This window comes from Mytilus edulis, chromosome 3 (genome assembly GCF_963676685.1).
Source record: "Mytilus edulis chromosome 3, xbMytEdul2.2, whole genome shotgun sequence".
NCBI lineage: Eukaryota > Metazoa > Mollusca > Bivalvia > Mytilida > Mytilidae > Mytilus > Mytilus edulis.
Window position 1 is genome coordinate 38,249,680 of NC_092346.1, and position 26,056 is coordinate 38,275,735.

Consider the following 26,056-nt stretch of genomic DNA (forward strand, 5'->3'; position numbering starts at 1 on the left):
AAGACCTTGTACAGAATTTATAAACTGTTGAAATGTTCAACTATCATCTTGATAGTTTTAAACATTTATTTATAGTGGATTGGGAAACAAGTTTTGCAACTTATATTAATCCCTTTCCAATCTTGATAGTTAATGACCTCATCCTCAAACCATAACATTACATGATTTAACATAAAAATAAGTTGTCTGAATGCTATTTTTTAACTGGCTTAACCAACAGTCTATATTTAAAAACAATTACCAAGACACTGACCTATTAAATTGTATATAATTCATATTCTATCATGAGTCAATGAAATGAGGAAAGGTTAGACTGCCCCTATTCAACCAGCATTTATGGTTTAATTTTGAATAGTTTAGCTCTTTTAAACTAAAAAAAATCATACCTTCCTTGATGCCATTAATGGAAGAGTGTACTCACATTTTGGAACATACTTGTGTTTTGGTGTCTGTGACATTTGTCAGTGATAAGACAAAAATTATCTTGTAATGTAGAAGCCAATATTTAATAAGCATATTTTGTATAAGTTAACAATAAATTGTAGCAATAAATAATGTGTTAAAAATTTTATTTTACTAAAAGAGCCTTTATAAAATAGTTCTAAGAATTCAAATTTTATCATAAAGGGAGACAATTACTATCTGTATGAAGAAAATAAAAATATTTATCATACATTAAACTATTATGCAATCAGATCTAAATTCAGGACCTCGGGATTTCGTGTTTTTTAGCCCTGGATTTTTGGGATCAGGACCCCTCCACACCCCCTCAGAGCACCTCTGTTTTTTACTTCCCTGCATAGATCTAAGTGGCAATGGAGTAAATATTATGTCAAGCTTCGATACTGAGATATATCCTTCCACAGCAGATCCCACAGTCTTTACTCAACACACAACAAATATGATACTGTTTTTTAACTGGTTCCTTTTATAGCTAACAGAGAACCTGTCATGAAGGAGTAAAGGTAAACATGCTTCTTTTTGATAAAGTTTGCGATTCATAAATTGACTTTATAAGAAATGTAATAATTTTCCCTTACATGATTATAATGACTTTTATTTTTTATTTCTCAATATACTGTCTTTAAACATTGCTTCTGGTGCTGTACAAAGACCAGTTCAAACATATATTTTTAGAATCAAAGACAAGTTATTGTACCACTGCCTTAAATACAATTGATATAAAAATGAAAAAACAGATTTTCATACAGAACATAAAAATTGACAAAAAATATGCCACTGAAAGTTACTCAAACCACTAACATTTCATAAACTCTATGCCAAACACAAAACGTGATATGACTCATATAACAATGACACTAATTTACTAATGATAATTTTGTATGACAAACATAAGGAATGTACAGAACTTCATGAGTTAAAAAGCTTTTTTTTCTCAACCAACATACTATGTGGACCTATTTCAAATTTTTGTTGCCAAATCCAGGTTGAAAAAAATAACATTGATCTGACTGAAAATATTGTACAGAGGCAACATTATGCAAACTATAAATAAACAAATTAATTATATTCTAAATACATAAGAATATATATATAAAAAATCATAACAATCAACATTGATTTTTGAGTACAGATGTGCAGCTGGGATTTCAAAAACACCCCCATTCATGTATTGTAATATTGTTAAATCCTGACCCATAAACGTATTTCATGGCAAAATCATAACCCATTCATGTATTCCTCAATTATCACATGTTACATTTATACGAAAATCTAGTCAAAAGATTATTGATCCATTGACATATTACCTTGGTGAAATCGCAACCCATTGATATATTTGATGTGTCCAAAAATGGACCCATTTCAACACACATCTGTATATATATTCATATAGAAAGAGACCCCCCAGTGCATTTCCTCAAGGTCAGCAACAATACAACTACACAGCTACTTTAGTACAAGTAATCTTGACGTACAGTTCTAAAGATGCATATCAAATGTACATCTGTAAAGCTGTATATAAACTGTACAGCTGTAAAGCTGTATATAAACTGTACAGCTGTAAAGCTGTATAAAAAATACAGCTGTAAAGCTGTATATAAGCTGTTCATCTGTAAAGCTGTATATAAACTGTTCATCTGTAAAGCTGTATATAAACTGTTCATCTGTAAAGCTGTATATAAACTGTACAGCTGTAAAGCTGTATAAAAAATACAGCTGTAAAGCTGTATATAAGCTGTTCATCTGTAAAGCTGTATATAAACTGTACAGCTGTAAAGCTGTATATAAACTAAACATTGGTTAAACTGTATGCTTTTAAAACTGTATATAGACTGCAACTCTGTAAAAATGAACATTAACATCACATTATTGTGAACCCAATCTTTTCCACAGATTCACTTGATAGTTACCTGTCCATTTAAACTTTGGGCAGTTCATTTGTCCCATTGAACAAGAACAATAGCTATTGTAAATTAATCAATGAGTGATAGATTTCTCTTGGAAGAAATTTAAAGGTCCCAGTGAATAAACTGCACAGAGAACAATAGCTATTGTATTTGTTTGATGGGACAAAAGAACTTACCAAAGTTTAAATGGACAGGTAACTTGCAGGTGAATCTGTGGAAAAGTATGATTGGGTTTAGCGATAATAAATCTGTGTATAAGCTGAACATATAGATTCTACCACTGCATCTTGTGTGATACAATATCTATCCACAGTTTAGATACAGCTTTACAGAAGTACAGTTTATATACAGTTTTACCGATGTACATTTGATATGCATCTTTAGAACTGTACATCAAGATTACTTGTACTAAAGTAGCTGTGTAGAAAGTTTTAAGAGATAAAATTTATCTCTGTAGCATTTCTTCAAGGTCATCAACAGTATAACTAGATATTTTCTAGATATAAATATTTATCTAAGCAACATTTCTTTCAGATCAGCATAGTTAATAAGATAGTTTTTAGAGATAAATATTTATCTTGGTAGCATTTCTTCAATGTCATCAACAGTATAACTAGATAGTTTTTAGAGATAATTATTTATCTTGGTAGCATTTCACAAAGGTCAGCAACAGTATAAGCAACAACAGCCCAAACTGCTGAACAGAGATTCATGGCCACAGGATCTTGTACTGTCATTGTATCACCTGTAAAATTCAAATACAGTCCTCAATGGATTTTTTTTTTGCATACTTGATTTGCATAGGATTTTTTCAATAAAATGCTAAAAGTATGCTTAAAAGTATTAATGCATTGCGAAAAAACAAATATTTCAACAAATGAATTTAAGTCAGATATTCCTATGAATATCCTTTTCTTATTGGATACAAATTTTATTAAGTCTGAAGCAGACATTTCGTGGTAAGAGCATTTTAACAGAGGTACTAAACAGGCATCAAAGGGCGTCATTATAGAGTAAAGGGGGTGGCGTCAAAAGGCGTCATTATAGAGGAAAGGGTTAAATTTGTCAAACAATGTACATGATGCATATAAATAATATAATGCAAGATAAAAATTTCAAAGGTCTACTTATTAAATATACCTATATAACCATGAGTTGCCAATATCAATACAAGTTATTTAATATAAATCTTATTAATGAAGTGTATATAAAACTAGAGGCTCTCAAGAGCCTGTGTCGCTCACCTGCTACTGTATTTACTGACGTCGGCCATCTTGGTTGGTAGGCGGGGTCATTAGACACTTTTTTAAAATAAATACCCTAGTAATGATTGTGGCCAAGTTTGGTTAAATTTGGCCCATAGTTTTAGAAAAGAAGATTTTTGTACAAGTTACAAAAATGACGAAAAGTTGTTCAATATTGACTATAAAGGACAATAACTCCTTAAGGGGTTCTCTGACAATTTTGATCATGTTAACTAATTTGTAGATCTTACTTTGCTGAACATTATTGCTGTTTACAGTTTATCTCTATCTATAATAGTATTCAAGATAATAACCAAAAACTACAAAATTTCCATAAAATTACCAATTTTAGGGCAGCAACCCAACAACTGGTTGTAGGATTCATCTGAAAATTTGCGAGGGGATATATCTTATTCTGATTGACATTTAAATCTTGAAAAATTTGCACTAAATGTCTTAGTTTCAAAGATATAAAGCAAAAACTGCATTTTACCACTATGTTCTAATTTTAGCCATGTCGGCCATTTTAATTGGTAGGTGGGGTCATCGGACACATTTTTTTAAACTATATACCACAATTATGATTGTGGCCAAGTTAGTTTAAATTTGACCCAGTAGTTTCAGAGAAGAAGATTTTTGTACAAGTTACAAAAAATGACGAAAAAATTGTTAAAATTGACTGTAAGGGGCAATAACTCCTTAAGAATGTACTTAGGTGAGGTTTTGGAATTTGTGTCAAATGTTCGGACTCCTTGATGTTTTTCCATACAATACAATGTAAAATATTTTGCCCCATAACACCCATTTATTTTTTCCTATAAGACTTAATAGCTCATGAAAGGTCATTTATCAAAATTTTAGAAGTTTCTTAATTTTCTTTCTTTTGTTTTGAGCCCCAAATAATACCAATGCAGATATAAGGTAAAAGTCCGAGTCAGACTTTTCCCGCCATATTTTAAATCTCAAATATCTTGAAAAGGAGGTCCATGACCTATCAATATTTTTAGCTTATCTTTATCCTTAATTGATGCTCTACCAGCTTATAGTATCAATTTTAATTTCTTAATTTCTCAATTTTTACCTAACCTCACCTAAGTACATCCTTAAGGGGTTGACTGACAATTTTGGTCATGTTGACTTATTTGTAGGTCTTATTTTGCTGAACATTATTGCGGTTTACAGTTTATCTCTATCTATAATAGTATTCAAGATAATAACCAAAAACTGCAAAATTTCCTTAAAATTACCAATTTTAGGGGCAGCAACCCAACAACAGATTGTTCGATTCGTCTGAAAATTTCAGGGCAGATAGATCTTGACCTGATCAACAATTTTACCCCAGTCAGATTTGCTCTAAATGCTTTGGTTTTAAAGATATAAGCCAAAATATACATTTTACCCCTGTGTTCTTTTTTTAGCCATGGTGGCCATCTTGGTTTGATGGCCAGGTCATCGGACACATTTTTTAAACTAGATACCTCAAGGATGATTGTGGCCAAGTTTGGTTAAATTTGGCCCAGTAGTTTCAGAGAAGAAGATTTTTGTAAAAGTTTATGGACGACAGACGACGGACGCAAAGTGATGAGAAAAGCTCACTTGACCTTTCAGGTCAGGTGAGCTAAAAAGAGATGTGGTATGATTGCCAATGAGACAAATCTCCACAGGAAACCAAATGACACAGAAATCAACAACTATAGGTCACTGTACGACCTTCAACTATGAGCAAATTCCATACTGCATTTGACTTGTAGCTTGTTAGTCATTTATAGGTTAATGTGACTTAAAACTTGGATGGCTGTAAAAATTAGCATTTACTGGCCGCACAGTATTTCTGATTTAATTTTTTTTTTAAATAACACTTTTTTCTTAACATCCTTAACCTGCATAAACCAATTGATAAATTTAATTTCTGTTAAAATCACTCAATTTTCTTATAAAGACTATAGGCAATGCCAAGAGAAATGTTTCTTGATATGATTTTTTCAACTTCCATGTTAAGGTTCATGTGGACCCTATGGCTAAAATGGCCGTATTTTCACCTCAAATTTTTCTCTGAGTACAGGCAAACCTGTGCATCTGGAAAAGTTTTAAGGCATAGCAAGCCCTAGATAAATAGAATTCAAATGCATTGTATGATTTAGAAAATTCTTAACTTAACTGGATTTTGCCGTACACTTTTTTTCGTCTCTGCAGAAGATGATAAAATTAACAAACAGTTGAGTTTACCTTGATATGGTCCACTCAGGTACACAGTTTAAATAACCAATTATTGTCAGGTATCTATTGTCCATGTAATGTCCATATCAATAAAAATGCTCACTTTAATTTTTACCTGTGGGGAAGTTCTCAAACCTGTTTCCCAACTTAGTTTATTTTGGCATCTTCTGGAGGAATGAAAAAAAGTGCACGGAAAAATCCTGGTAAGTTTTTGTTTTTCTAAAACATGAAACATACTTAAAATTCATTTATCTAGGGCATGCTATGCCTGAAATTTGTTACAGATGCGCAGGTTTGTCTATACTCAGAGTAAATTTTAAGGTGAAAATACGGCCATTTTAGCCATAGGGTCCACATGAACCTTAAAACAGCCTCTCTCTTAAAAATTCCAAGAACAAACAATTAATACATTCAGCAAAAAAATTTGTATGAGAACAAGTATTCAAAGAGAATAAATCCTAAAGGGAGATAATTACTGAATAAATTGGGGGGGGGGGGGGAGGTCACAAGTATAATTTTTTTCAACCTCCTGGTGAAACAGTCATTTGTCATTTAGAGGCCTTTTATAACTGACTTTGCGGTATGGGCTTAGCTCATTGTTGAAGGCAGTATGGTGACCTATAGTTATTAATTTTTGTGTCATTTGTTCTCTTGTGTAGAGGTTTCTCATTGGCAATCATACCACATCTTGCTTTTTTATCTCTCTTAGAATTCCCCTTTACATTCTCTTTAATGCAATCAGCAATAGAATTATGCATGAAAAGACATCTTCAGACAGTATTTATTATAAAGGGAGATAATTAATATCTATGTGGTGAACATAAAAGGGAAATGATTTACCATCTGTATGATGAAAATAAAAGTATTTTTCATTGGCATTCATTATACTGCCACCAGGAACTCCTGCTTTCATCCACAAGGTTATATCTTCACCTCCTTCGCCTTTCTTCAAAGCTGTGGCATTGATTGGTTTTAATAAATTAACAATGGAACCCATTATTTCCATAGTTTTGGGGTTTCCTACAAAATATATCAGTAAACATTTTAATCTTTGATTGTATTAAAGTTTGAAAACTAAATGTACTAGTTGTTCTATGTTCTGCTCTTTCATTCAGTTTTTTACACATCCCCTATCACAAATCCCTTTTCTTGTTTGATGAATATTTTGAAGTTAGTCGGTATTTTTTTTTTTGCATATAAAAAGAAAAGTACACATCTTTCAATAACAATACACATTTGCACCTTCATAAAAAAACTATCTTACTCATCATATTGATAATCTTAAATTGCATAATAAGGGCTATAATTACGGATAATGTACCTTGAAAATTCATTCCTAGTGCAGTAAATGTACCCATATCTGATTCTAAAACCATATCATAATTAGCTATATCTTTCTGAAAATAAAAGTGATGAAATATACTGTTATTGCATATATATCATATAAAACTGGGTGTATTCAATCACTAGTAGTATTTATATTTTGCGTAGTATTGCTAATACATTTATTCTTGTTTTTACCATATAATACAGATAAAAGTATACATATTTTTTTATAAACTATGCAAAATAATAATTTTTTGGTGGATTTTCTTTTTCCTTTTTCCATTGTGGAAATAAAATAGAGTATTTTTCCCAAAAAATCTCTGTAACGCTGATTACCAACTATGAAAGATCCTCATGGGTAGTCAATGTTGTTAATAAAAACTTGTTTTCAACTCTTAATATCCCTTACTGATGCAGATAAAGAATAATTACTTTCTTAATATTCAAGATGACCCATGTGACATCAAAAAACAAATGTCACATCTTTTTACAAAGCGGAAGTTAAAAAGATGGATATTTTCACAAAAAATATGTTTTTGAGTTTGTTGTCTCTTTTGATGTTACTTTCACCAGCAGTACTGTTCTTCTCAAACAGACGTAAGACATCAGTGCTTATCCTTTGTTCAAGGCTATATGATGACCTCTAGATTTATACATTGATATAATAGTCTTGTTAGGTTGCTGCCTCATTGACATTAACCTAATACTTTCTATTATCCACATGATCTGTGTTAAAAAGGGAAACTTACCTTGTGTCTTCTGTAATACTCATTGCCACCAAAACCACCTTCTTCCTGTAAACATATGGTTCATAAAACTTATTTTTGTAGAAATTAATCACTGCCAGCTTACATTTCGTTTTGTTCTTTTATTAAACTTCAAAAGAGTATTGTCATTCAAATAGTTATCAAAGATACCAGGATTATAATTTAGTACGCCAGATGCGCGTTTTGTCTACATAAGACTCATCAGTGACGCTCATATCAAAATATTAATAAAGCCAAACAAGTACAAAGTTGAAGAGCATTGAGGATCCAAAATTCCAAAAAGTTGTGCCAAATATGGCTACGGTTATCTATGCCTGGGATAAGACAATCCTTAGTTTTTCGAAAAAATTCAAAGTTTTGTTAACAGGAAATTTATAAAAATTACCACATTATTGATATTCATGTCAACACCAAAGTGTTGACTACTGGGCTGGTGATACCCTCAGGAACGAACCGTCCACCAGCAGTGGCATCAACCCAGTGGTGTAAATAGTTATCAAAGGTACCAGGATTATAATTTAGTATGTAGGTTGTGAATAAAATCATTTTTTCTTCCTTGCGTTATTTGTGGTTTCAGGGTCTGCAAATTAAACTTAATGTAATTAACCAATGGAAAAGTATTTCATCTCATTATTAAATAAAAGTTTACATTCTTTGGTCCCATATTTAGTTGCTGGTACGTAGTATCATTTAAAACAATCACAAAATTTCCTAAAAGTATATGGACACTGATTTACTAGTATTGTATACCTCGGCTGTCCACATCACAAGTCTAATGGTTCTCTTTGGTCTTAATCCTAACTGTTTGATCAATGATAGTGCCTGGAATAAGAAAAAGAAATAAAAGATTTTTGATATCTTTTCTAATCAATCAATCTGATCTTAGTGGCTCCTGTTCCAAAAGTACATTTTTGTGTAAATGATTGTACATAACAATCTTTTGCTTGTTTGAGTAACTTTCCTGAATCCTTTAAGACTTAAAGTGTCATAGTAAATAGAATTTAGTAATATTAACTATCTTCAAAGTATATATTTGGTCGTTAACCAAATGCTCTTTGACATAGCCAAAAGAATGTTAAAAATAGCAACTACAACTTATAAACAAAACAGTCAAAATTTTCAAAGTTTAACTTTGAAAAAAAAATTGTTCAAATAATTAAAACGAGAGTCAAATTACCATATACAAGTAAAATGAATATTTAAAATTAACATACTGACAGACAAACACATAATATTCTGTACATACCTGCCATGATATAAATGCTCCACCACCATCATCCATGGCCCCTTGACCTACATCCCAACTGTCTAAATGTCCACTGACCAACACAATCTGTAAGACATAAGTCAAAGCCATTGGAATGATTCTGGATTCATCTATGATAGTAGTATTCAAGGAAATGTTACATTGCCAATGATCAATATAAAACATGATCTGTGAGCATTTTGGGATAAACCTCAATGAGACAGCAATCTAACAACCCAATTTAATCAAAACAATCATCTATAAATCAACGTATGGTTCTCCAATGGATATTTGCCAATACATAAATTGTGAAATATTGATATTTAAACGTTGCATTAATATCCATTTTAATCCTATCTTGGACAAGATCATTCACTGTCAGTACTTTTTCAGTTTTAACAGGCCAAAATATTAGTTTCTTAAAATCTTCCTCCCCACAATATCAAATGGTAGTTTCTTACCTGTTCAGGATAGGTACTGCCTTTGATTTCTGCTATAGTGTTTCTGGATGTTACTGAAGGTAAGGTTTTGGCACTCATCTTTAACTTCACCACTATCTTATGACCTTAATAGACATACATACTTTATGAAAGATCATACCATGGTAATTGTGGTTTTTTTTAATATATTCCACTAAAATTTGAATTTAATTTTCAGTAAGTATTCTTTATTAAAAAAATCTTTTCAATTATATTACAACTCTTACTTTATACATTTAGTAGATAACTGTTTAATGTATTTTAAGTTCCAACGACATCAATTGGTGATTAGATGGTCGCAAATTTAGTTTTCTGGCGATGCATAAGCGATTTGTTATCTCCATTCTAATAAAACTGATAGAAAACAATGTTAAAACATACATTTAAAATCTGGCATACCTAGTCTGCACTTCAGCATACATTTTCGTTTTCCAAAAAAATGAACATTACAAACGATGTTGCATTAAAATTTGAGTTAGCAAAAAATTTCAAATACTTTTGCATCAATTACCTCTCTGTTGCATTCTATCCATCATTTCAGCATCCTCTACAGTTATACAGGCAGTAGGGATCTTTTTCACATTATCAACATAATCCTGTTAAAACACAATTTCCTCATTAATGGAAAAGAAGAGGATTTGACATAAATCATGACAGCAAGTATTTTACTCACATGAAAAAAACAATATAAAGGAACAGAAATTGTATTGCTGTTCTTTACCATACTTTAAGGCAGCAGTAAGAAGCTGAAAACTAACACATCATTGAAAGATCTACCAGTACTGAACATGTCCAACTTGTGAATTTTTAGTATTTGGTTTTTATCATCATACACTGTTGACTCAGACTGCGATATCAATCAATACACTTTCAATTAAATTTAGCTTAAGAAATCAAAAATCCTAAAGGTATGATCTTATACAATGCAAATATTCAGATATTATTGAGGATGTAAGATAACAGGTGAGTAACATATTCAGTTACAATTCAACTTATGATAAAGAATTCAAAAATATCTTTAATTGACAGGGGCCTCGGTGGCTATTAAGTGATCTAAGTAGTTACTACTGTAATCACAATCCAGTCAGCACTGAGGTTGTGAGTTCGAACCGGTTCGTGCGAGTGCACTTAACTCCATTCTTGATTGTTTAGGATTGTCAGTTTTCCTATCTAAGGTCTAAATAAAAACTGGCTCCCACTAAATAGTCAAAATTAGTGCTTATAAGGGGCGTTAAAACACCAAAAATCAAAAATCAAATCTTTAAGAAAATTGACTGCTACAAGGGTGTACTTATATTTACTCATTGACAAACTTACCTGCCACCCAGTATGTGGACTATTTATAGATAACGGAGTAACACTCCTTATTAATGATGCCACACCATCAACTTTAGCAGCCTCTACAGCACCATTTGATCTGTAAGCAACAGATATACCATATGAAACCCATTTCTGATTAAATACAATTATCTTCCCTTTGGCCTGAAAAAAAAACATAAGAATATATGTTTGCTAAATCAGTGATAGATAAGATAGATGGAAATCATAATTTTCATCCAAGGCTTCTTGATTAAAACACAGTTGCAAAAATCTCTGATTCTCATTTTGGAAAAGATTTGATCAGATATCAATCATATCATTTGCTGATCTATGATCAGTAATTTAGTTTTTGAAAAGCATGACATAGAGGGAGACTGCCTTAACAAGATACTGAAATTTATTTTCAAATCTACAGGTTATAAAAGAGAGAAAAAAAAAGATAATTTACCCTCCCCATACATATTATATTCTTTTGTGGAATATCTTCACAAGCTAATCATATTAAAAGTTTCTTTTTGTTGAAAAGTAAAAAATATAAAAAATTATCATTCAAATCTAAAACTAAACTTGTTTATAACACAATTTAGCCTACTACAGTAAGTGAATCTTTTTACCACTGAAATATAGTATTTTGGAACACTCGTTATCTTGAAATAAATACACAAATTTATCATTATTCCATATTACTAAAACTTTAGTAGGTTTCTCTATATGAATTGGATTGTGAATAAATAAGCATATTCACCTTTGGAAAAGTATATTCACCGAGCAAAACGTCGCATGCTTTTACGTGTATAGTTCTGGTAAAAAACGTTTGATGTACAATTTGTTTTCATTAATATTTTCCATTGCATACATTTCTCTTAGAATATAGAATAAAACAATAACTGTCTTTTGTTTCAGTAAATATGTGGTTTAATTGACTTTTGAAAAAGTCAATAAAACCACATATTTACCTCATCAAAAGACAGTAATTGTATATTATCAGATAAATATACTGAAAGGAAAATAATAATAAAGTTACCTGAGCAGCTTTCTGATGTAACTCATCAAAGGATCGTACAACTAAAACTTCAGCTGTTATACCATCTTCTGGTGTGGCTATGCTTGATCCTAGGCCTAGCATGGCCAGTTTATGATTTCTAGGCTCAAGCATTGTAGCATATTCCTCTCCCCTAACCCAGTGTGGAACCTACCAGTAAATAAAATATGTGCATCATTTTTTTTCTATCAAAGATATGTTACAAAATATGCACAGTGAATAATTTTCTGAATCTCAAATTTTTACATCCTCCTCTCCCCTCACTGATGAAAACCTGGAACTTCAAACATTGGCAATTAAGGATGTACTTAGGTGAGGTTTTGGAAATTGGTGTCAAATGTTCGGACTCCTTGGTATTTTTCCATCAATACAGGGTAAAATATTTTGCCCCATAACACCCCTTTTTCTTTGTATAAAAGACATCAATAGCTCGTAAAAGGCCATTTTCCAAAAGGAGTAGGTCCGGTAAGGCCCCTTTTTGGCCCAAAAATATAACAGTTTTACAAAATTGTTAAAATGTAAACTTTTAGTTATTTATTGGACAGTTGAATGCTTCTGCTACTTAAATATGGGCTGTTTTTTACAATACAATGCACATATATCGGGTTGTAGCACCATTAAGTCATGCTAAATTACTGAAATCTTCAAAATTCTATCATTTTAGTTAAATTTTAGACGGTTTCCGTGTAAAACGAAAGTGGCCGCATTCGTGTTCATCCTTAATATTGCAATGCAAGTTGTATTTTATGATAATATAAAGGTTGTGGATGAACACGGATGCGGCCACTTTCATTTTTGACAAAAACAATCTGAAAAGTGACATTTTTTGGCATATTTGAGAGATTTTTCATATTTGAGCTTCAATCGGATCGTTTTTAATGACTTTATCAGTTAAAATCTTTCACATAAACTAATTGAATCAAGTGAAATGGACACTTAAGTGTTTAAAAAGTGGTCAAAATCTTTCGTCAGATGAATCTGAAATTTGAGGCCAAAATGAGTCCTTACCGGACCTACTCCTTTGAGCAATTTCTTAATTTTTGTTCTTTGGATTTGAGACCCAAATAATACCAATGCAAATGTAAGGTAAAAGTCCGAGTCAGCCTTTTCCCGCTTTTTTTAAAAACTCAAATATCTCGAAAAGGAGGTCCATGACCTATCAATATTTTTAGCTTATTTTGTTCCTTAACTGGTACTCTTTCAAAATGTAGTATCAATTTTAATTTCTTGATTTTTTAAATTTCACCTAAGTACATCCTTAAGCATGAATGGAGTTTCAACAATCACTGAATCATGGTAAACAAATTAAAGCCTTATTTTCAGCATTCATCTGAAATGTATGTGGGAATGCTACAACAACAATGAATTATAAAATATTTCAATCACCTATTATGAGGACTTCTGACAAGTATGTGCAAGCTGGAAAATAAACGTTTGAACAAACTGTATAGGGTACCCTTTATTAAATGACCTTGCACTGTTATCTTGTCTTGACCTTTCACTCATACAATGAATGAGTGATGTGTAAGCTGGTATTATCTGATTACAAACTTACAGTAACATCTTCACCATGAACATTATCCAAGCCATCTTTCTGTAGTTCATCTAACATATAATCTACAAGTAATCATAACAAAACTGATTAAACTTACAATGCTACCGAAAAAATTAATCAATTATATGCAACAAAATAAAACAGATAACAGGCCCATAGCCAGGAATTTCCAAAGAGGGATTATTTGGACTCATCAACTCGACTTTAACAGTCACAATTCAAACAGAATGTTGACTTTAACAGTGCTTTAACGGAACTAAACACATTTATTCAAAAACCAGTTGTTGGCATGACACGGGTTATGTTCTTCTCATATATGTTATGATGGTATGATACTAAACCCCTAACGGGAAGGATTGTGCCTGATGTTCATATGATGAAATCATAATCTTTCAGTCAGTTTAATTAAAGTCTGGAGCTGGCATGTCAGTTAACTGCTAGTAGTCTGTTGTTATTTATGTATTATTGTCATTTTGTTTATTTTCTTTGGTTACATCTTCTGACATCAGACTCGGACTTCTCTTGAACTGAATTTTAATGTGCGTATTGTTATGCGTTTACTTTTCTACATTGGCTAGAGGTATAGGGGGAGGGTTGAGATCTCACAAACATGTTTAACCCTGCTGCATTTTTGCACCTGTCCCAAGTCAGGAGCCTCTGGCCTTTGTTAGTCTTGTATTATTTTAATTTTAGTTTCTTGTGTACAATTTGGAAATTAGTATGGTGTTCATTATCACTGAACTAGTATATATTTGTTAAAGGGCCAGTTGAAGGACGCCTCCGGGTGCGGGAATTTCTCGCTACATTGAAGACCTGTTGGTGACCTTCTGCTGTTGTTTTTTTCTATGGTCGGGTTGTTGTCTCTTTGGCACATTCCCCATTTCCATTCTCAATTTTATTATTTGTTTTTCAAGGGATTCAAAGTTGAAATGGATAGGAAGAGGTAAAAGAGGAAATAACTTTCATTTCAAGAACTGAAGTTTTAATTCAAAGAAGCTAAATGAATCAGCATTTATCAAAATATTAAACCTTACCAATAGCATTCTCCAAGTTCTGTGAACCAGCTATTCTGCTACCAAACTTGTCAACAAAAGTAGCTAATCTATCATAGGACTGATTTCTTGCTCTACCATGTACAGATAGGTTAATTATGGCATTTGCTGCCTCTAAAAAAGAACATGTAATTGTTCAATTCTATTAATCAAATTCTAAAATTCATAAACATAAAACCAGAAGTCAATTAGTGGACTTCTAATAAAAGCTCTAATTTGGGTTACATTTATATATGTTCTATATTCAAACATACTGGCTAATTTTGGCACCACTAATTTTATAATTTATCAGGCAAAACCTAATTTTTCAGATATTTATATTATTATTATACATACTGTTTTGGTGTGATCATGGTGTACATAAACATGGTTCTTATTTTCTTTTTTTATATACTGTACAATTTGTCCTTTTTATTGAAAAAAATGCAAAAACTAACTGGAGTTTATCATATGTAGCCTGAAGTCTGACCAATCTCTTCTATAAACAAATCATTATTTACACTAAAATTAAACCAAGAACATTTCCTGAATTTAAATAAAATGTCTTCAATTTCAATCACCTTGATAGCTATTTACTTCATCATGGACATCCAGAAATCTTTGTGTGAGAGGAGTCTGTTCAAATGTTTCTACATATCTGCCTGCTAAAACAAAACAATGTTCAGTTTAAACAGGAACATGGATAAAAATGAAGGCCGATTGATTTGCAGTGAAATCCCAAAGTTATACTCCAAAAGGCATATATACTGAAAATTCTTTAAAACATTGTAATGTTTCGTATCAATTTTGTTATTGAATAATTATGTTTTACTGTTTTAAGGGGGCTCGCGGGTCTAAATCAAATTTTTTATTTAATATAAGATTTCGCCAATTTTTTCTATAAATGAACTTTATCTTATACCTAATAGAAAAATAAAATAAAAAAGGGGGGTCACCGATCATTTACGCTCACGATCTGACTTCGAAAGAAGCATACATTTTTGTAAAGGTACTTTTTTTATGTTGAACTAATAGGAGAAAAAGAGGTAATATCGAAATAAAAAACGAATTTAATTACAGAAATCGTTTAAATTTTACAATTATATAGTTAATGTATAGCTTATTTGAAAACAATAATAAAAAATATAGGTCACCGATGAGTAAAAAAAGATATTTCAATTTTAATGACAAAAAATAGCATTTTTGCACCAAAGGGAGATAATTTGGAGCTTTTGTCATGATATAAACATTTTCAAAGTCACCTGGGGCCAACACGAATTGATTTTTTGGAATAATTTTTGTACCACATGATAAAGTAACAACTACTAAAGGTAATAAATAAAATTTGTAATGAAAAATAAAAGTTTATTTTTTTTCTGAAAATCTTATACCCGCGAGCCTCCTTAAGGGTTTATTTAATGTTAATTCAGATATTTTAAAGATTTTTTTGACAAAATGATTTTTTTTCACTTTTTTTTCACTTTAACTTTATATTCTATTAATTTGGGCCATAATAATCAAACAAGTTTATTATATACACAACAGACAATATTTATAAATAGATTAATATTAGGATTCTCTTTGAATATTATAAATGTTACACATATCTTTTTATATCATGTTCAATAAGTAGTCCTGAGAAAAGTAAGAAAAATGGTAGACCTGAAGTTAAACAGAGAAATGCACAAAAATGCTGCATTCAACAGGCATCTTATGGTAGACAGAGATGACAAAGTCAATAATGTTGTTATACACCTATTTTTGGGATATCTCTTTATTCTAAAATACAGTACTCACAATAATATTTCTTGCAAATGGATGTTTTTTTTCTTCAAAACTGTATTTTTGTGAATTTATTCAGCTACAAATTAAACCAACTTTTTATTACCATACAAATTTTGTTTTTTAAAATGGGATGACGTATTTCCAGCTGCTTTTATTTTCAAAGAAAATCTTCAATTTGTTTTAACCCTCTCCCCGGGCCAGGAATGAATTGATACTCATTTTTCTAATAAATATTTAAGAATTGAATGCTTCTTTTTGTAACTTTATTGGGGTGTAAAAGCGTTGACCGAAGTACATTTTGTATGAAAGCGCTTCATACTAAAAATGTGAGCACGGTCAACACTTTTACAACCCTATGAAGTTACAAAAAGAAGCATTCAATACTTATAATTACATTTTTTAGCAATGATCATGGAAAACACGACTTTTATTATTGTTTTATTTAATTCACCTGTGCACGTTATTGTGGGACCACGTGTTATCATGAATGAAAAGTTTTATTTAGCAATGCGATTGCTTACGGAATAACACGCGATGTGCAGTTAGCCAATCAGAATAAAGTATCATAATGAAACATACATCTAATGCAATTATTCATTATTAAAATGCTACTTTTATTTTTATAAGACCTCTTTTTTTCAATAACCATGTATATGTATGAGTAGGTGAATAGGTAACCATTCATAAGGATATGAAAGTGTTTAACAGATATTAGACTGAATAATGAGAAAAAAGTAAGTCAGAAGCGAGGCCAAAAAATATAGATAACAGAATATAGATCGAGGTTGTGAAATATAAAGAAAATATTGCTTGATTGTTGGTTATTTAACACACAGTCCAGTGGCAAATATTTCATGCATGTTCAGAACGAATATGATAAAAATCAATTGGCAGGAAGATATGAAAAGTTTGAAGTGAAATAGTAAAAATATTTAAAGATATAGAAATATAGAAATGATGATCTGACCCCCTACACCCTACACCCCCTCCCCCCTAAAAAAACCAACAACAAAACAACCACATTCGCAAATACAATGATATAAACTTCTCTAAAATAATATTTTTGGTTTTATGATGCCCCCCCCCCCCCCCCCCCCCCCCAGACATTGATAGTCGAGGTTCTGGATCCACCCCTAAGATTAGATTATTCCAATAGTTGTGAGTTAAGTGTGATGTGATTAGGCTATTTTTGATTGCGTCTCGTATCAGTTCATCATTACACATGTTACAAATGGATAACAATAAATTTACATAAAGTATACTACTCTGTGCAGTTGGAAAGGTTTTATGTTTATGGACTAACAACTACTAGATATATAAAACCTAAATGCAGGTTGTGTTTCAGAAAGACACATTTCTCTCTCTTGTTTATCAATATTAACCTATAACTGGAAAGAGAAAACAATTAAGAAGCAGGAAGATATGCATTATGTAGTCTTCTTAGTTTGTTCTCAATTTTGACCTCTTGTACAGGTACCTTCTTCTTTTCTATATCTTCCTCCAAAAGTTCGAGCACACAAAGCTTTACCACGTAGATGTTGGTTTGTAATAACAATGATTTATATAGTACTATATATATATACAAATCCTTGTTAATACTAAAATGAAAGATTTAGTAAAACCAGAGATATAATGGGTATTACATCTATGGAAAACTCGTCATTGTGTGCTGTCAAAATAATCAATTTCTATGCTCACAAAGCATCATAATTTAAAAGCATTTGTTCAAAATAAAAATTCCATTTAGCATGCTCTAAGATCATTTAATATTCTATGAAAAAGGGTCATGAGTGGCTGCATAGTGACTATTCTATGTAGTCAAGTTACTGTATCAACAGTCAACGCTGACACTGACGTCTCTCCAAGCATTCCAGCATCCGCCACCAAACCTCCACAAAATAAGGAGTATATGTGTACCCTTGTCTTGATTCAATGTTAAACATATGGAAATCTTCAGTCTTTCCCCTTGTACTCTCATATTTGGCAATTCGAGGCTTGATATGTAGAGGATTATTGCATGCAGTGCTAGCAATGATTACCTTAAATCAAGTTTAAAAATCTAGATATTGGTTATAAAACAAATAAAAATATGGACCAATTCAAGTACACCTTTTAGGTTGCGCTCGACTAAGCACGAGGTGTTTTGGAATTTAAAGGTTGTTTGGGACTTTTTGTAAACAATAAACGCTAGCTGAGCATAAAAAAAAGTGAGTAATCTATGTTAAAAATTTATAACAAAAATCTCTGTATTAAAGTTTGTAGATTTTCTATAAAAATCTTGGTTTTATTTTCATCAAATTCTCTTTTTCTACGAAATGCAATTGAACTATAAACAATAATGCTTTGCACGAAGTTTCCCCTTGATATATGTACAAAATTGTCCATCTCTATTATTCATTATCTTTGCTGTTTTGGTACTATTGCAGTTTGAAAATTTCGTAATTGACAGGCCACAGAAGGGGTCATAAACCAAATATAGCCGTTATCCTATCACTAATAACAAAACAAAAAACGCATGATTGTTTTCAAGCAATCGCTGAACCTTGAATATGAAGTCAAGGACAATTGAATATGACAGATTTGAACTTCTTAAAATTAGCACCTGTATAAAAGCTGTGAAGCATCCAGGTCTTCTACTTCCTGAACAAAGATTAAAATAAATAGTTTATGGAATGATACAATGAGAGCAGTCCGTTCGTGAATTACTGCATGGAATTGTATACATTCAAACATCTGAAGTCATAGGATATTCAGAGCACTATCGTATGTGTACACAGCTAGATAAGCTAGAATATAGCTTAGTTAATCGTCAGTGATATTAAGAAGTGGCGAGATATCAAAACGAAATATAAAACTCAATAACGACATGGCTGACAGAGAAAAAGAACAACAAACACAAAATAGAAAACTAAAGACTGAGCAACACGTTCCCAACTACCACCAACTGGGGTTATATCAGGTGCTCCTGTGGGTTATTCATATCATGAATTTCAGGTGGCATTCTCCGGGTTTTTTTTTTGCGTACGTACTGACTCAGGGGTTAATTCTAAATCGGTAGGTCACATTCGGGATAAAGGGGACATGGTTGCAGTTGGACGACAGTTGGACCATATCCATTGTCATCCATGAAAAATATATTTCACTAACAGTCAACCAACTATTTATAATGGATGATTTCAACTTCATCACTTGGAACTTTTGGTTTAATAGCTTCCTTGCGAACAGCAACCCTGTATTATGGAAATAAAGATATGAAATACAAGCCCTGGAAAATCTTATCAACTAGAAGATGTATAATCCGTACGCAGGCGCTGCTGGAATGTTGCTTCACAGAAATGTAAAGTTTTCAATTTGGAAACTTAAATCATCTATTTTATCGTAAATGTTTGTTTTCAACCAACCCCAATTGTTAATGTTCTAATCTAGATGCAAGTCAAGTTATTGGACCTACTCAATTGTATCTTGTGTATCCTTTATTTTAGATCGATGGGATAGATGGGTTCAAAATAGTCACCAAATTGTTTTATTTTATCTTCGGAGAGCGATTGTTTGTTGAAAAAAAACGTCCTCCAAAGGTAAATAATATGTTGTAAATAAAGAAATGAAGCATCTGGATAATGTCAGCTTTAGAGAATGTTTGGATCAGAGTGATATTTTACAAAGTCGGTTTATCCATTCCCCAAACAAGATACTTGTTTATACGTTGGCCATTCTTTTATATATGTTTATGAAACAAATAAAACCAACTCTTTTTTATTTGTTTTTTTAAGTTCGGACGGGGAATAAAAGCGTAAAAATCCAACTGTTGTAATACTATTGCAAGATGAAAGAGTCTTATATATGTTGTATGTACTAGTACTTCAAAGATCTTTGGAATTTGTTAGTATCCACATCAGAAACACGCCACCTTTACAATAGGTATTTTCACAATAACTTTAAGTTCGGTATTTTTTTAAGCCCGGCTTTGTTTGCTGATAAAATTTGATGTTGATCATTTATATTAGAAAGAGGTTTCGTGTAGGACTTAGAAAACACAACAATATAACGTTGCTTGTAAGAACACTTATTCAGTTTTATATTTACAGTAATGAAAGATAAAATTCTTTATCTTTGGTTAAAATTACAAAGGAAAATAGAAGTCCTATGATTGATTTATCCAGGATTAATGCTCAGCTGAGTATTTGGCCTGGGACTATTAGAATATCAGTCCAAGATTTAGTCCAATGTCAGAGGTTCTCTACCCAATAATCCTACTCAGTTACCATAAATTGGTAGCAATTGGCCCTTATTACGATTTTTCTAAGCAATCAAGAAATTGTAACACTTAACAATCAGAATTTAGCATTGCCAAACGGTTTCTTTCGTATCGAACAAATTAATAATTATTTTATTGAGGCAATTCGGGTATTCATTCTTCCATACAAAGGTTAGACAGACAAAGCAGCAACTGTATTCAATTTGTTTCCACAGGATCCAAAGGGAAATCATTTGTGGCATACTTGCCACCTGATCATCAAGAAATGAGAAATATTTGCTAAGTCTCTTTTAACATAATTTCGTGAAAAGAGAAACAAAAGATACACAAGGGATATGCAACTCATGTCAAATGATTGAATTGACAATGCCTTTACAAAAACCGAAAATCTAGCAAAAGACAAACAACTGTTTCCAAAACGCAACATAGAAAACGAAAGACCAAACAACATGAACCCTACCATTTAGTTGATCCCGAAATGGTAAGCAGATCCTGTAGGTATTTTATAACTGTCAACAAACTCCTGATAGTGAAATAATCATTTTAATTTTACGGACGCTATTTCTTGGAACTCTTTGATTAAAAGTTTCCTTGTGAGCATCAACCTTCTAACTGACAAATAAATCATGATGGGAAATGCGATCTCTTGAATATTGTATCAACTAGGATACATATACTCCATATGCAGGAGCTGCTGGAATGTTGCCACATAGCAATGGAACACAAAATTGGGAGATCAACATCTCTTTTGTCGCCGTTATGTTTTGTTGACAACACACCTCCTTGTTAATTTCTAGATGTAAGTCAAGATATGAGAGAGACTTTAAGTCTCAGTTCTGTTGTATTCTGTATTTCAAATTACAATGGATAGAATAATGTCTTCAAATTAGTCATCAAACTTTTAATTATTTAGTAAGTGATAGGACATCGTCTATAAAGGGGAGCATGAAGTTAAAAGATAATGATAGCTTCTTTTCTTTCTTCCAAATAAAAATCATGTACCAAGCCCACCTCATATGATAACATAGTCACACCTTGGTCACATCCACACTTATTAGCGAAAAACAAACTGACAACGTTATGGCTGGAAACTGAAAAAGAATAGTACACAAAACACCACAAAGAAAACTAAAGTCTGGGCAACATGAACCCCACCAAAAACTTGGTTTGACAACAATGCTCTAGCATGATAAATACATCCTGCTCCATTAGGCAACCCCACCAAAAACTTGGTTTGACAACAATACTCCAGCATGATAAATACATCCTGCTCCATGAGGCAACCCCACCAAAAACTTGGTTTGACAACAATGCTCCAGCATGATAAATACATCCTGCTCCATGAGGCAACCCTTGAGATGCAAATGTAAGGACATTTTTTTTTATTTCCAAAGGAATACAGAACAAACCTTTAATTATATTCTGGATTACCTCCTTGGCAAGTGTCATTGTATACATGTTGTTTCAAGGAGAATTGTAAATATCTTATTCCTATATCAATCAGTTTATGTGAAGTGATTTACACACAAGTAAGATGTTGTATTTGGTTTTATCTATGGATAAAAATAAAGGCAACAGTACAACAGTAATATACTGCTGTTCGAAAGTCGTAAATCGATTCAAAGAGAACAAATCCAGGTTACAAACTAGAACTGAGGGAAACACATCAACTATTAGAGGAAAACAACGAAACAACAGAAACACTAAAGTATAACATTGTTATCATGAAGACCAGACAGGTGCTTAGCAATTTCTAGATATTAAAAGATCAAAGTAGCATTTGTATTCATAGATCAATTTAGTTTTTAATTTCAATTTGTATCAACATCACAGCCTTAACACAGTCTAAACAAAATATAAAGTTATTCTAAATTTTCTGGTCACCAGTAAATACATGGCAAGTGAATGAAGCTTCTTGCGAAGTGATGAATACACAACAGCTTTTGTAAAGATAGCAGTGTTCATATTCAAATTTTGAAAGTGGTTGAGGATCTGAAGAATCAAGATAAATCTGAACAGTTACCCTTCCGGACCACCTGATATCACCCCCAGTTTTTTGGTGGGGTTCGTGTTGCTAAGTCTTTAGTTTTCTATGTTGTGTCTTGTGTACTATTATTTACCGTTTGTCTTTTTCATTTTCAGTCATGGCTTTGTCAGTGTATTTTTTATCTATGAGTTTGACTGTCCCTCTGGTATCTTTTGGCATCTTTTAACAGTTGCAAGACAACAAAGTTATAGCAATACATCAAACAAGACCTTAAGTGAATTCAACTAAACTCAGGTGTTCTTGAATTATACATCAAACAAGACCTTAAGTGAATTCAACTTAACTCAGGTGTTCTAGAATTATACATTAAACATTATGTTTTATACTTTATTTCATATTCAGACTTCTAAATAAAGTCCTGTTTATCTAATTACCAATGAGAAAACAAATTTGACTTTTGAGTGCATTGATAAAAACATTTGAGATATCTGATCAAGCCGTAGAATAAAAATCTGAAAGATAACAAGACTAAACATACATGGACTCTATAACATGCATAAAATATTAAACAATATCACTTTAACTCTAACATATTTCTATTGATACAGCAAAGAAGACAAAAGTATAACAATAACAATTTCACATGATATATGAGTAAAATCAAAGCTCTAAAAGTGCTCAAAATGTATGAAAGTTTAACATGTGAACATAATCTGATTACAATGTCCTATACTAGATACTACTGCAAAATTACCAGCTATATTTGTAGTCTAATGCATCTAATGCATTATGCAGACTGTTTATGCACACTACATCGTATTTGGATTTTATTTTGCAATTAAAATTCTACATAAAAATATCTTAGCACTTTAAGCTGAAAATTCAATGTCTGATGTCACTATGAATAGATTAGATCTCCTTTGAGAGCTGATTTAGAATTAAATGTGTGTTAGTGACAGGGGTATGGAGAGAGAAACTTTCCCATAATCCTAGCAACCAACAATATTTTTTTTCAATTTCTATAAGGTTCTTAAAGCTGCTATAAAAAAATAAACGTTAACATTTATTCAATAACCCTCCTGACTCGCTCATACATTCAATTATGGAACATGGCTTTAATCAAATTTAATAATATAATAATACAATGAAACCTGCATTGCCTTTTAAAAGATTCATAGCCCTAACCTAAACTATTTCTGTTCAGCTTATATGAAATAATATGAAAAGTGAACAATACATGATAAGAAAATGTTGTTTCATAGTAACAATAATTTATTTCACTATTTTTTTTACCAACTTGCGCAATATCATTAGAAAATTTGTACATTGAGTAACCTGGCCAGTCATACCCCATCGATCATCTAGGGTAAAAAAAAATAAAGAGACAACTCAACTATCAAAGAAAAACTTGAAATACTAATATGTTGAAAGCAAAATGGAAAAGGAAATTCTTTAGAATTTCTGAATTCTATATAGACATATCCTCCTTTTCTTAGTATTCACTTCTTTTAAGAGGCATATACAATTGTTCTAATAGTCTTAACTGTGTTGGTTTACGTTAAGTTTAACTTGTTAAATCTCATAAAAAATAGCAGATTTATATCATGGTAACATTGGCCTTTTGAAACTCTTTCAATTTACTTTTGTTGTTTCCATTAATTATAACTGTTGGGGCTCATTGTCATATACCCAAGAACTCCTTTGAGTCATATTAAAAAAAAAACAGTGAAACAAATTATGTCCTTAACTAATATTTACAAAATATGCCATTTATAAGTCACCTATAAGTGTACTGATGCCCTCAACATCATAAACACAACTACATATACTTTTATTCAATCTACATATTCTCCATGTATTCTCAATGTATCATTGTTTCTTTAGTACAATTCTAAAATTATGCTTTAAAAAAATCATAGATATCAAGCTTAACATATACACATAAAGAAAACAAAAATAAAAATATGAACTTGTAATGACCACTAAAAATACCATGTCATGTTTTGTATATGTGTAATCATAGTTATCGCTATTTTACGAAATTTTTCTTTGATCTTGCTGACTGATAATTTCCTTTCTCAGCGAAGTCGAGTGATATGAAAATTATTGCTAGAAACTAAGGGGGCATGTGGCGTTGCCAATGAAATTGGCACATTATCATAGGTAAAATTAGCAATAAACCGATTAACATTGGTCATAACAACCTTGCCGGCTCAAGTGAGAAAATCATTATTCTGATATCGTCTGCTGTTAAACTGAATGTTATGATATCTTACTGAAAACTAGCAATGAAAAGTCCATACATAGAAACGTAAATGACTGAACCTGAACTTTGGGTAGCATTGAAATTTGGAGAGAACATTCGTTGTAAACATTTTTCATATTGTTTTTAATATTATTCAATTTAACTTTGTGTTCTTCATTTCTAAATGTTAAAAGCATTTTAATTAGTAAAATAATAAGTTTAACCAGGTGCTCCACAGGGCGCAGCTTTATACAACTCCAGTGGTAGAACCCTGCACAGTTGGGGCAAATTTGGTCACAATATTCAAGCTTGATACTGTCTGAATTTGGATTGTTATCAAATTTTTGACATAATATAGGTTTTTGTCAGAAAAATTATGTGGTCAAAGATCTAACAAAGCTATTGCACAATACTGTGCAATTGAAGATTTCTTCTTAAATCTTTTCAAAATTCGAAATTTGAAAAATTTTGAAAAAAGGAATCCCTTAAAAAAATGGTACCCCCCCCCCCCCCAACTTAATGAAACCCCTCTTGGAGCAATAACCCTCAAACTCAATCCCATGCTTTCCTTTGTAGTATTGAACCTAGTAGTACACAATTTCAGAGAGATCCATACACTTAAACACAAGTTATTGTCATGATTGTTTGGGAACTAGAAACATGCTTCTTTTTGGTCCTTTTATGGCTCCTAATTCCTACATATTTTGGGCAATTAATTCAAAACTTACTCCCAGCCTTCCCTTTGTTATATGGTTCATTGTGGTACAATTTCAGAGAGCTCCATATAATTACACACAAGTTATTGTCTGGAAACTTGAAAAATGCTTGTTTTGGCCCCTTTTTGGCCCTTAATTCCTAAACTTTGGCCCATAACCCCTAAAATGAATTCAAATCTTCTACTAGTGGTTTTCAACATTGGGGTATAATTTCAGAGCAATTGAAATACTTGTACACATGTTATTATCCTGAAACTAGAAAAAATGCTTGTTTTGGGCCCCTTTTGGGCCCTTAATTCCTAACGACTGGGACCATCATCCCCAAAATTGATCCCAACCTTCCTTTTGTGGTATTGAACCTTCTGAAAAAATTTCATAAAGATCTATTCACTTAAACTAAAGTTATTATCCGTAAACCAATGTGTCTTCGGACTACGCAGACGACAAGGACGATGCAGACAACGACGACGAC

General features: G+C 31.8%; 1 protein-coding gene across 2 annotated transcripts; it reads right to left on the reverse strand.

Annotated features, from left to right (window-relative positions):
• Positions 1-1,387: 1,387 nt before the first annotated feature.
• Positions 1,388-17,869, reverse strand: LOC139516406 (carboxypeptidase Q-like). Of its 2 annotated transcripts, none has more exons than XM_071306482.1 (15): positions 17,764-17,869; positions 15,178-15,258; positions 14,600-14,731; positions 13,566-13,627; positions 11,993-12,160; positions 10,966-11,130; positions 10,160-10,244; positions 9,631-9,734; positions 9,170-9,256; positions 8,674-8,745; positions 7,906-7,950; positions 7,152-7,227; positions 6,671-6,850; positions 2,779-3,114; positions 1,388-1,602 (listed from the first exon to the last, which is right to left on the reverse strand). In XM_071306482.1, the coding sequence occupies exons 1-14, from the start codon at positions 17,807-17,809 to the stop codon at positions 3,008-3,010; spliced, it is 1,410 nt and encodes a 469-aa protein (XP_071162583.1). In that variant the 5' UTR covers positions 17,810-17,869; the 3' UTR covers positions 1,388-1,602; positions 2,779-3,007. The 2 variants fall into 2 exon arrangements, with proteins under 2 accessions (XP_071162583.1, XP_071162582.1); XM_071306481.1 differs by lacking the exon at positions 1,388-1,602 and adding an exon at positions 1,872-1,900.
• Positions 17,870-26,056: the final 8,187 nt, after the last annotated feature.

What these genes read in the sequence shown, in the direction of transcription:
- LOC139516406 (XM_071306482.1), bottom strand. Translation starts at nt 17,809, where the DNA reads ATGCATATCTTCCTGCTTCTTAATTGTTTTCTCTTTCCAGTTATAG. An exon ending in GTCCACATACTGGGTGGCAG is followed by an intron (nt 10,245 to 10,965) that starts GTAAGTTTGTCA and finishes GTGTTTTAACAG; the next exon opens with GATTATGTTGATAATGTGAA. An exon ending in GCAGTACCTATCCTGAACAG is followed by an intron (nt 9,257 to 9,630) that starts GTAAGAAACTAC and finishes TATGTCTTACAG; the next exon opens with ATTGTGTTGGTCAGTGGACA.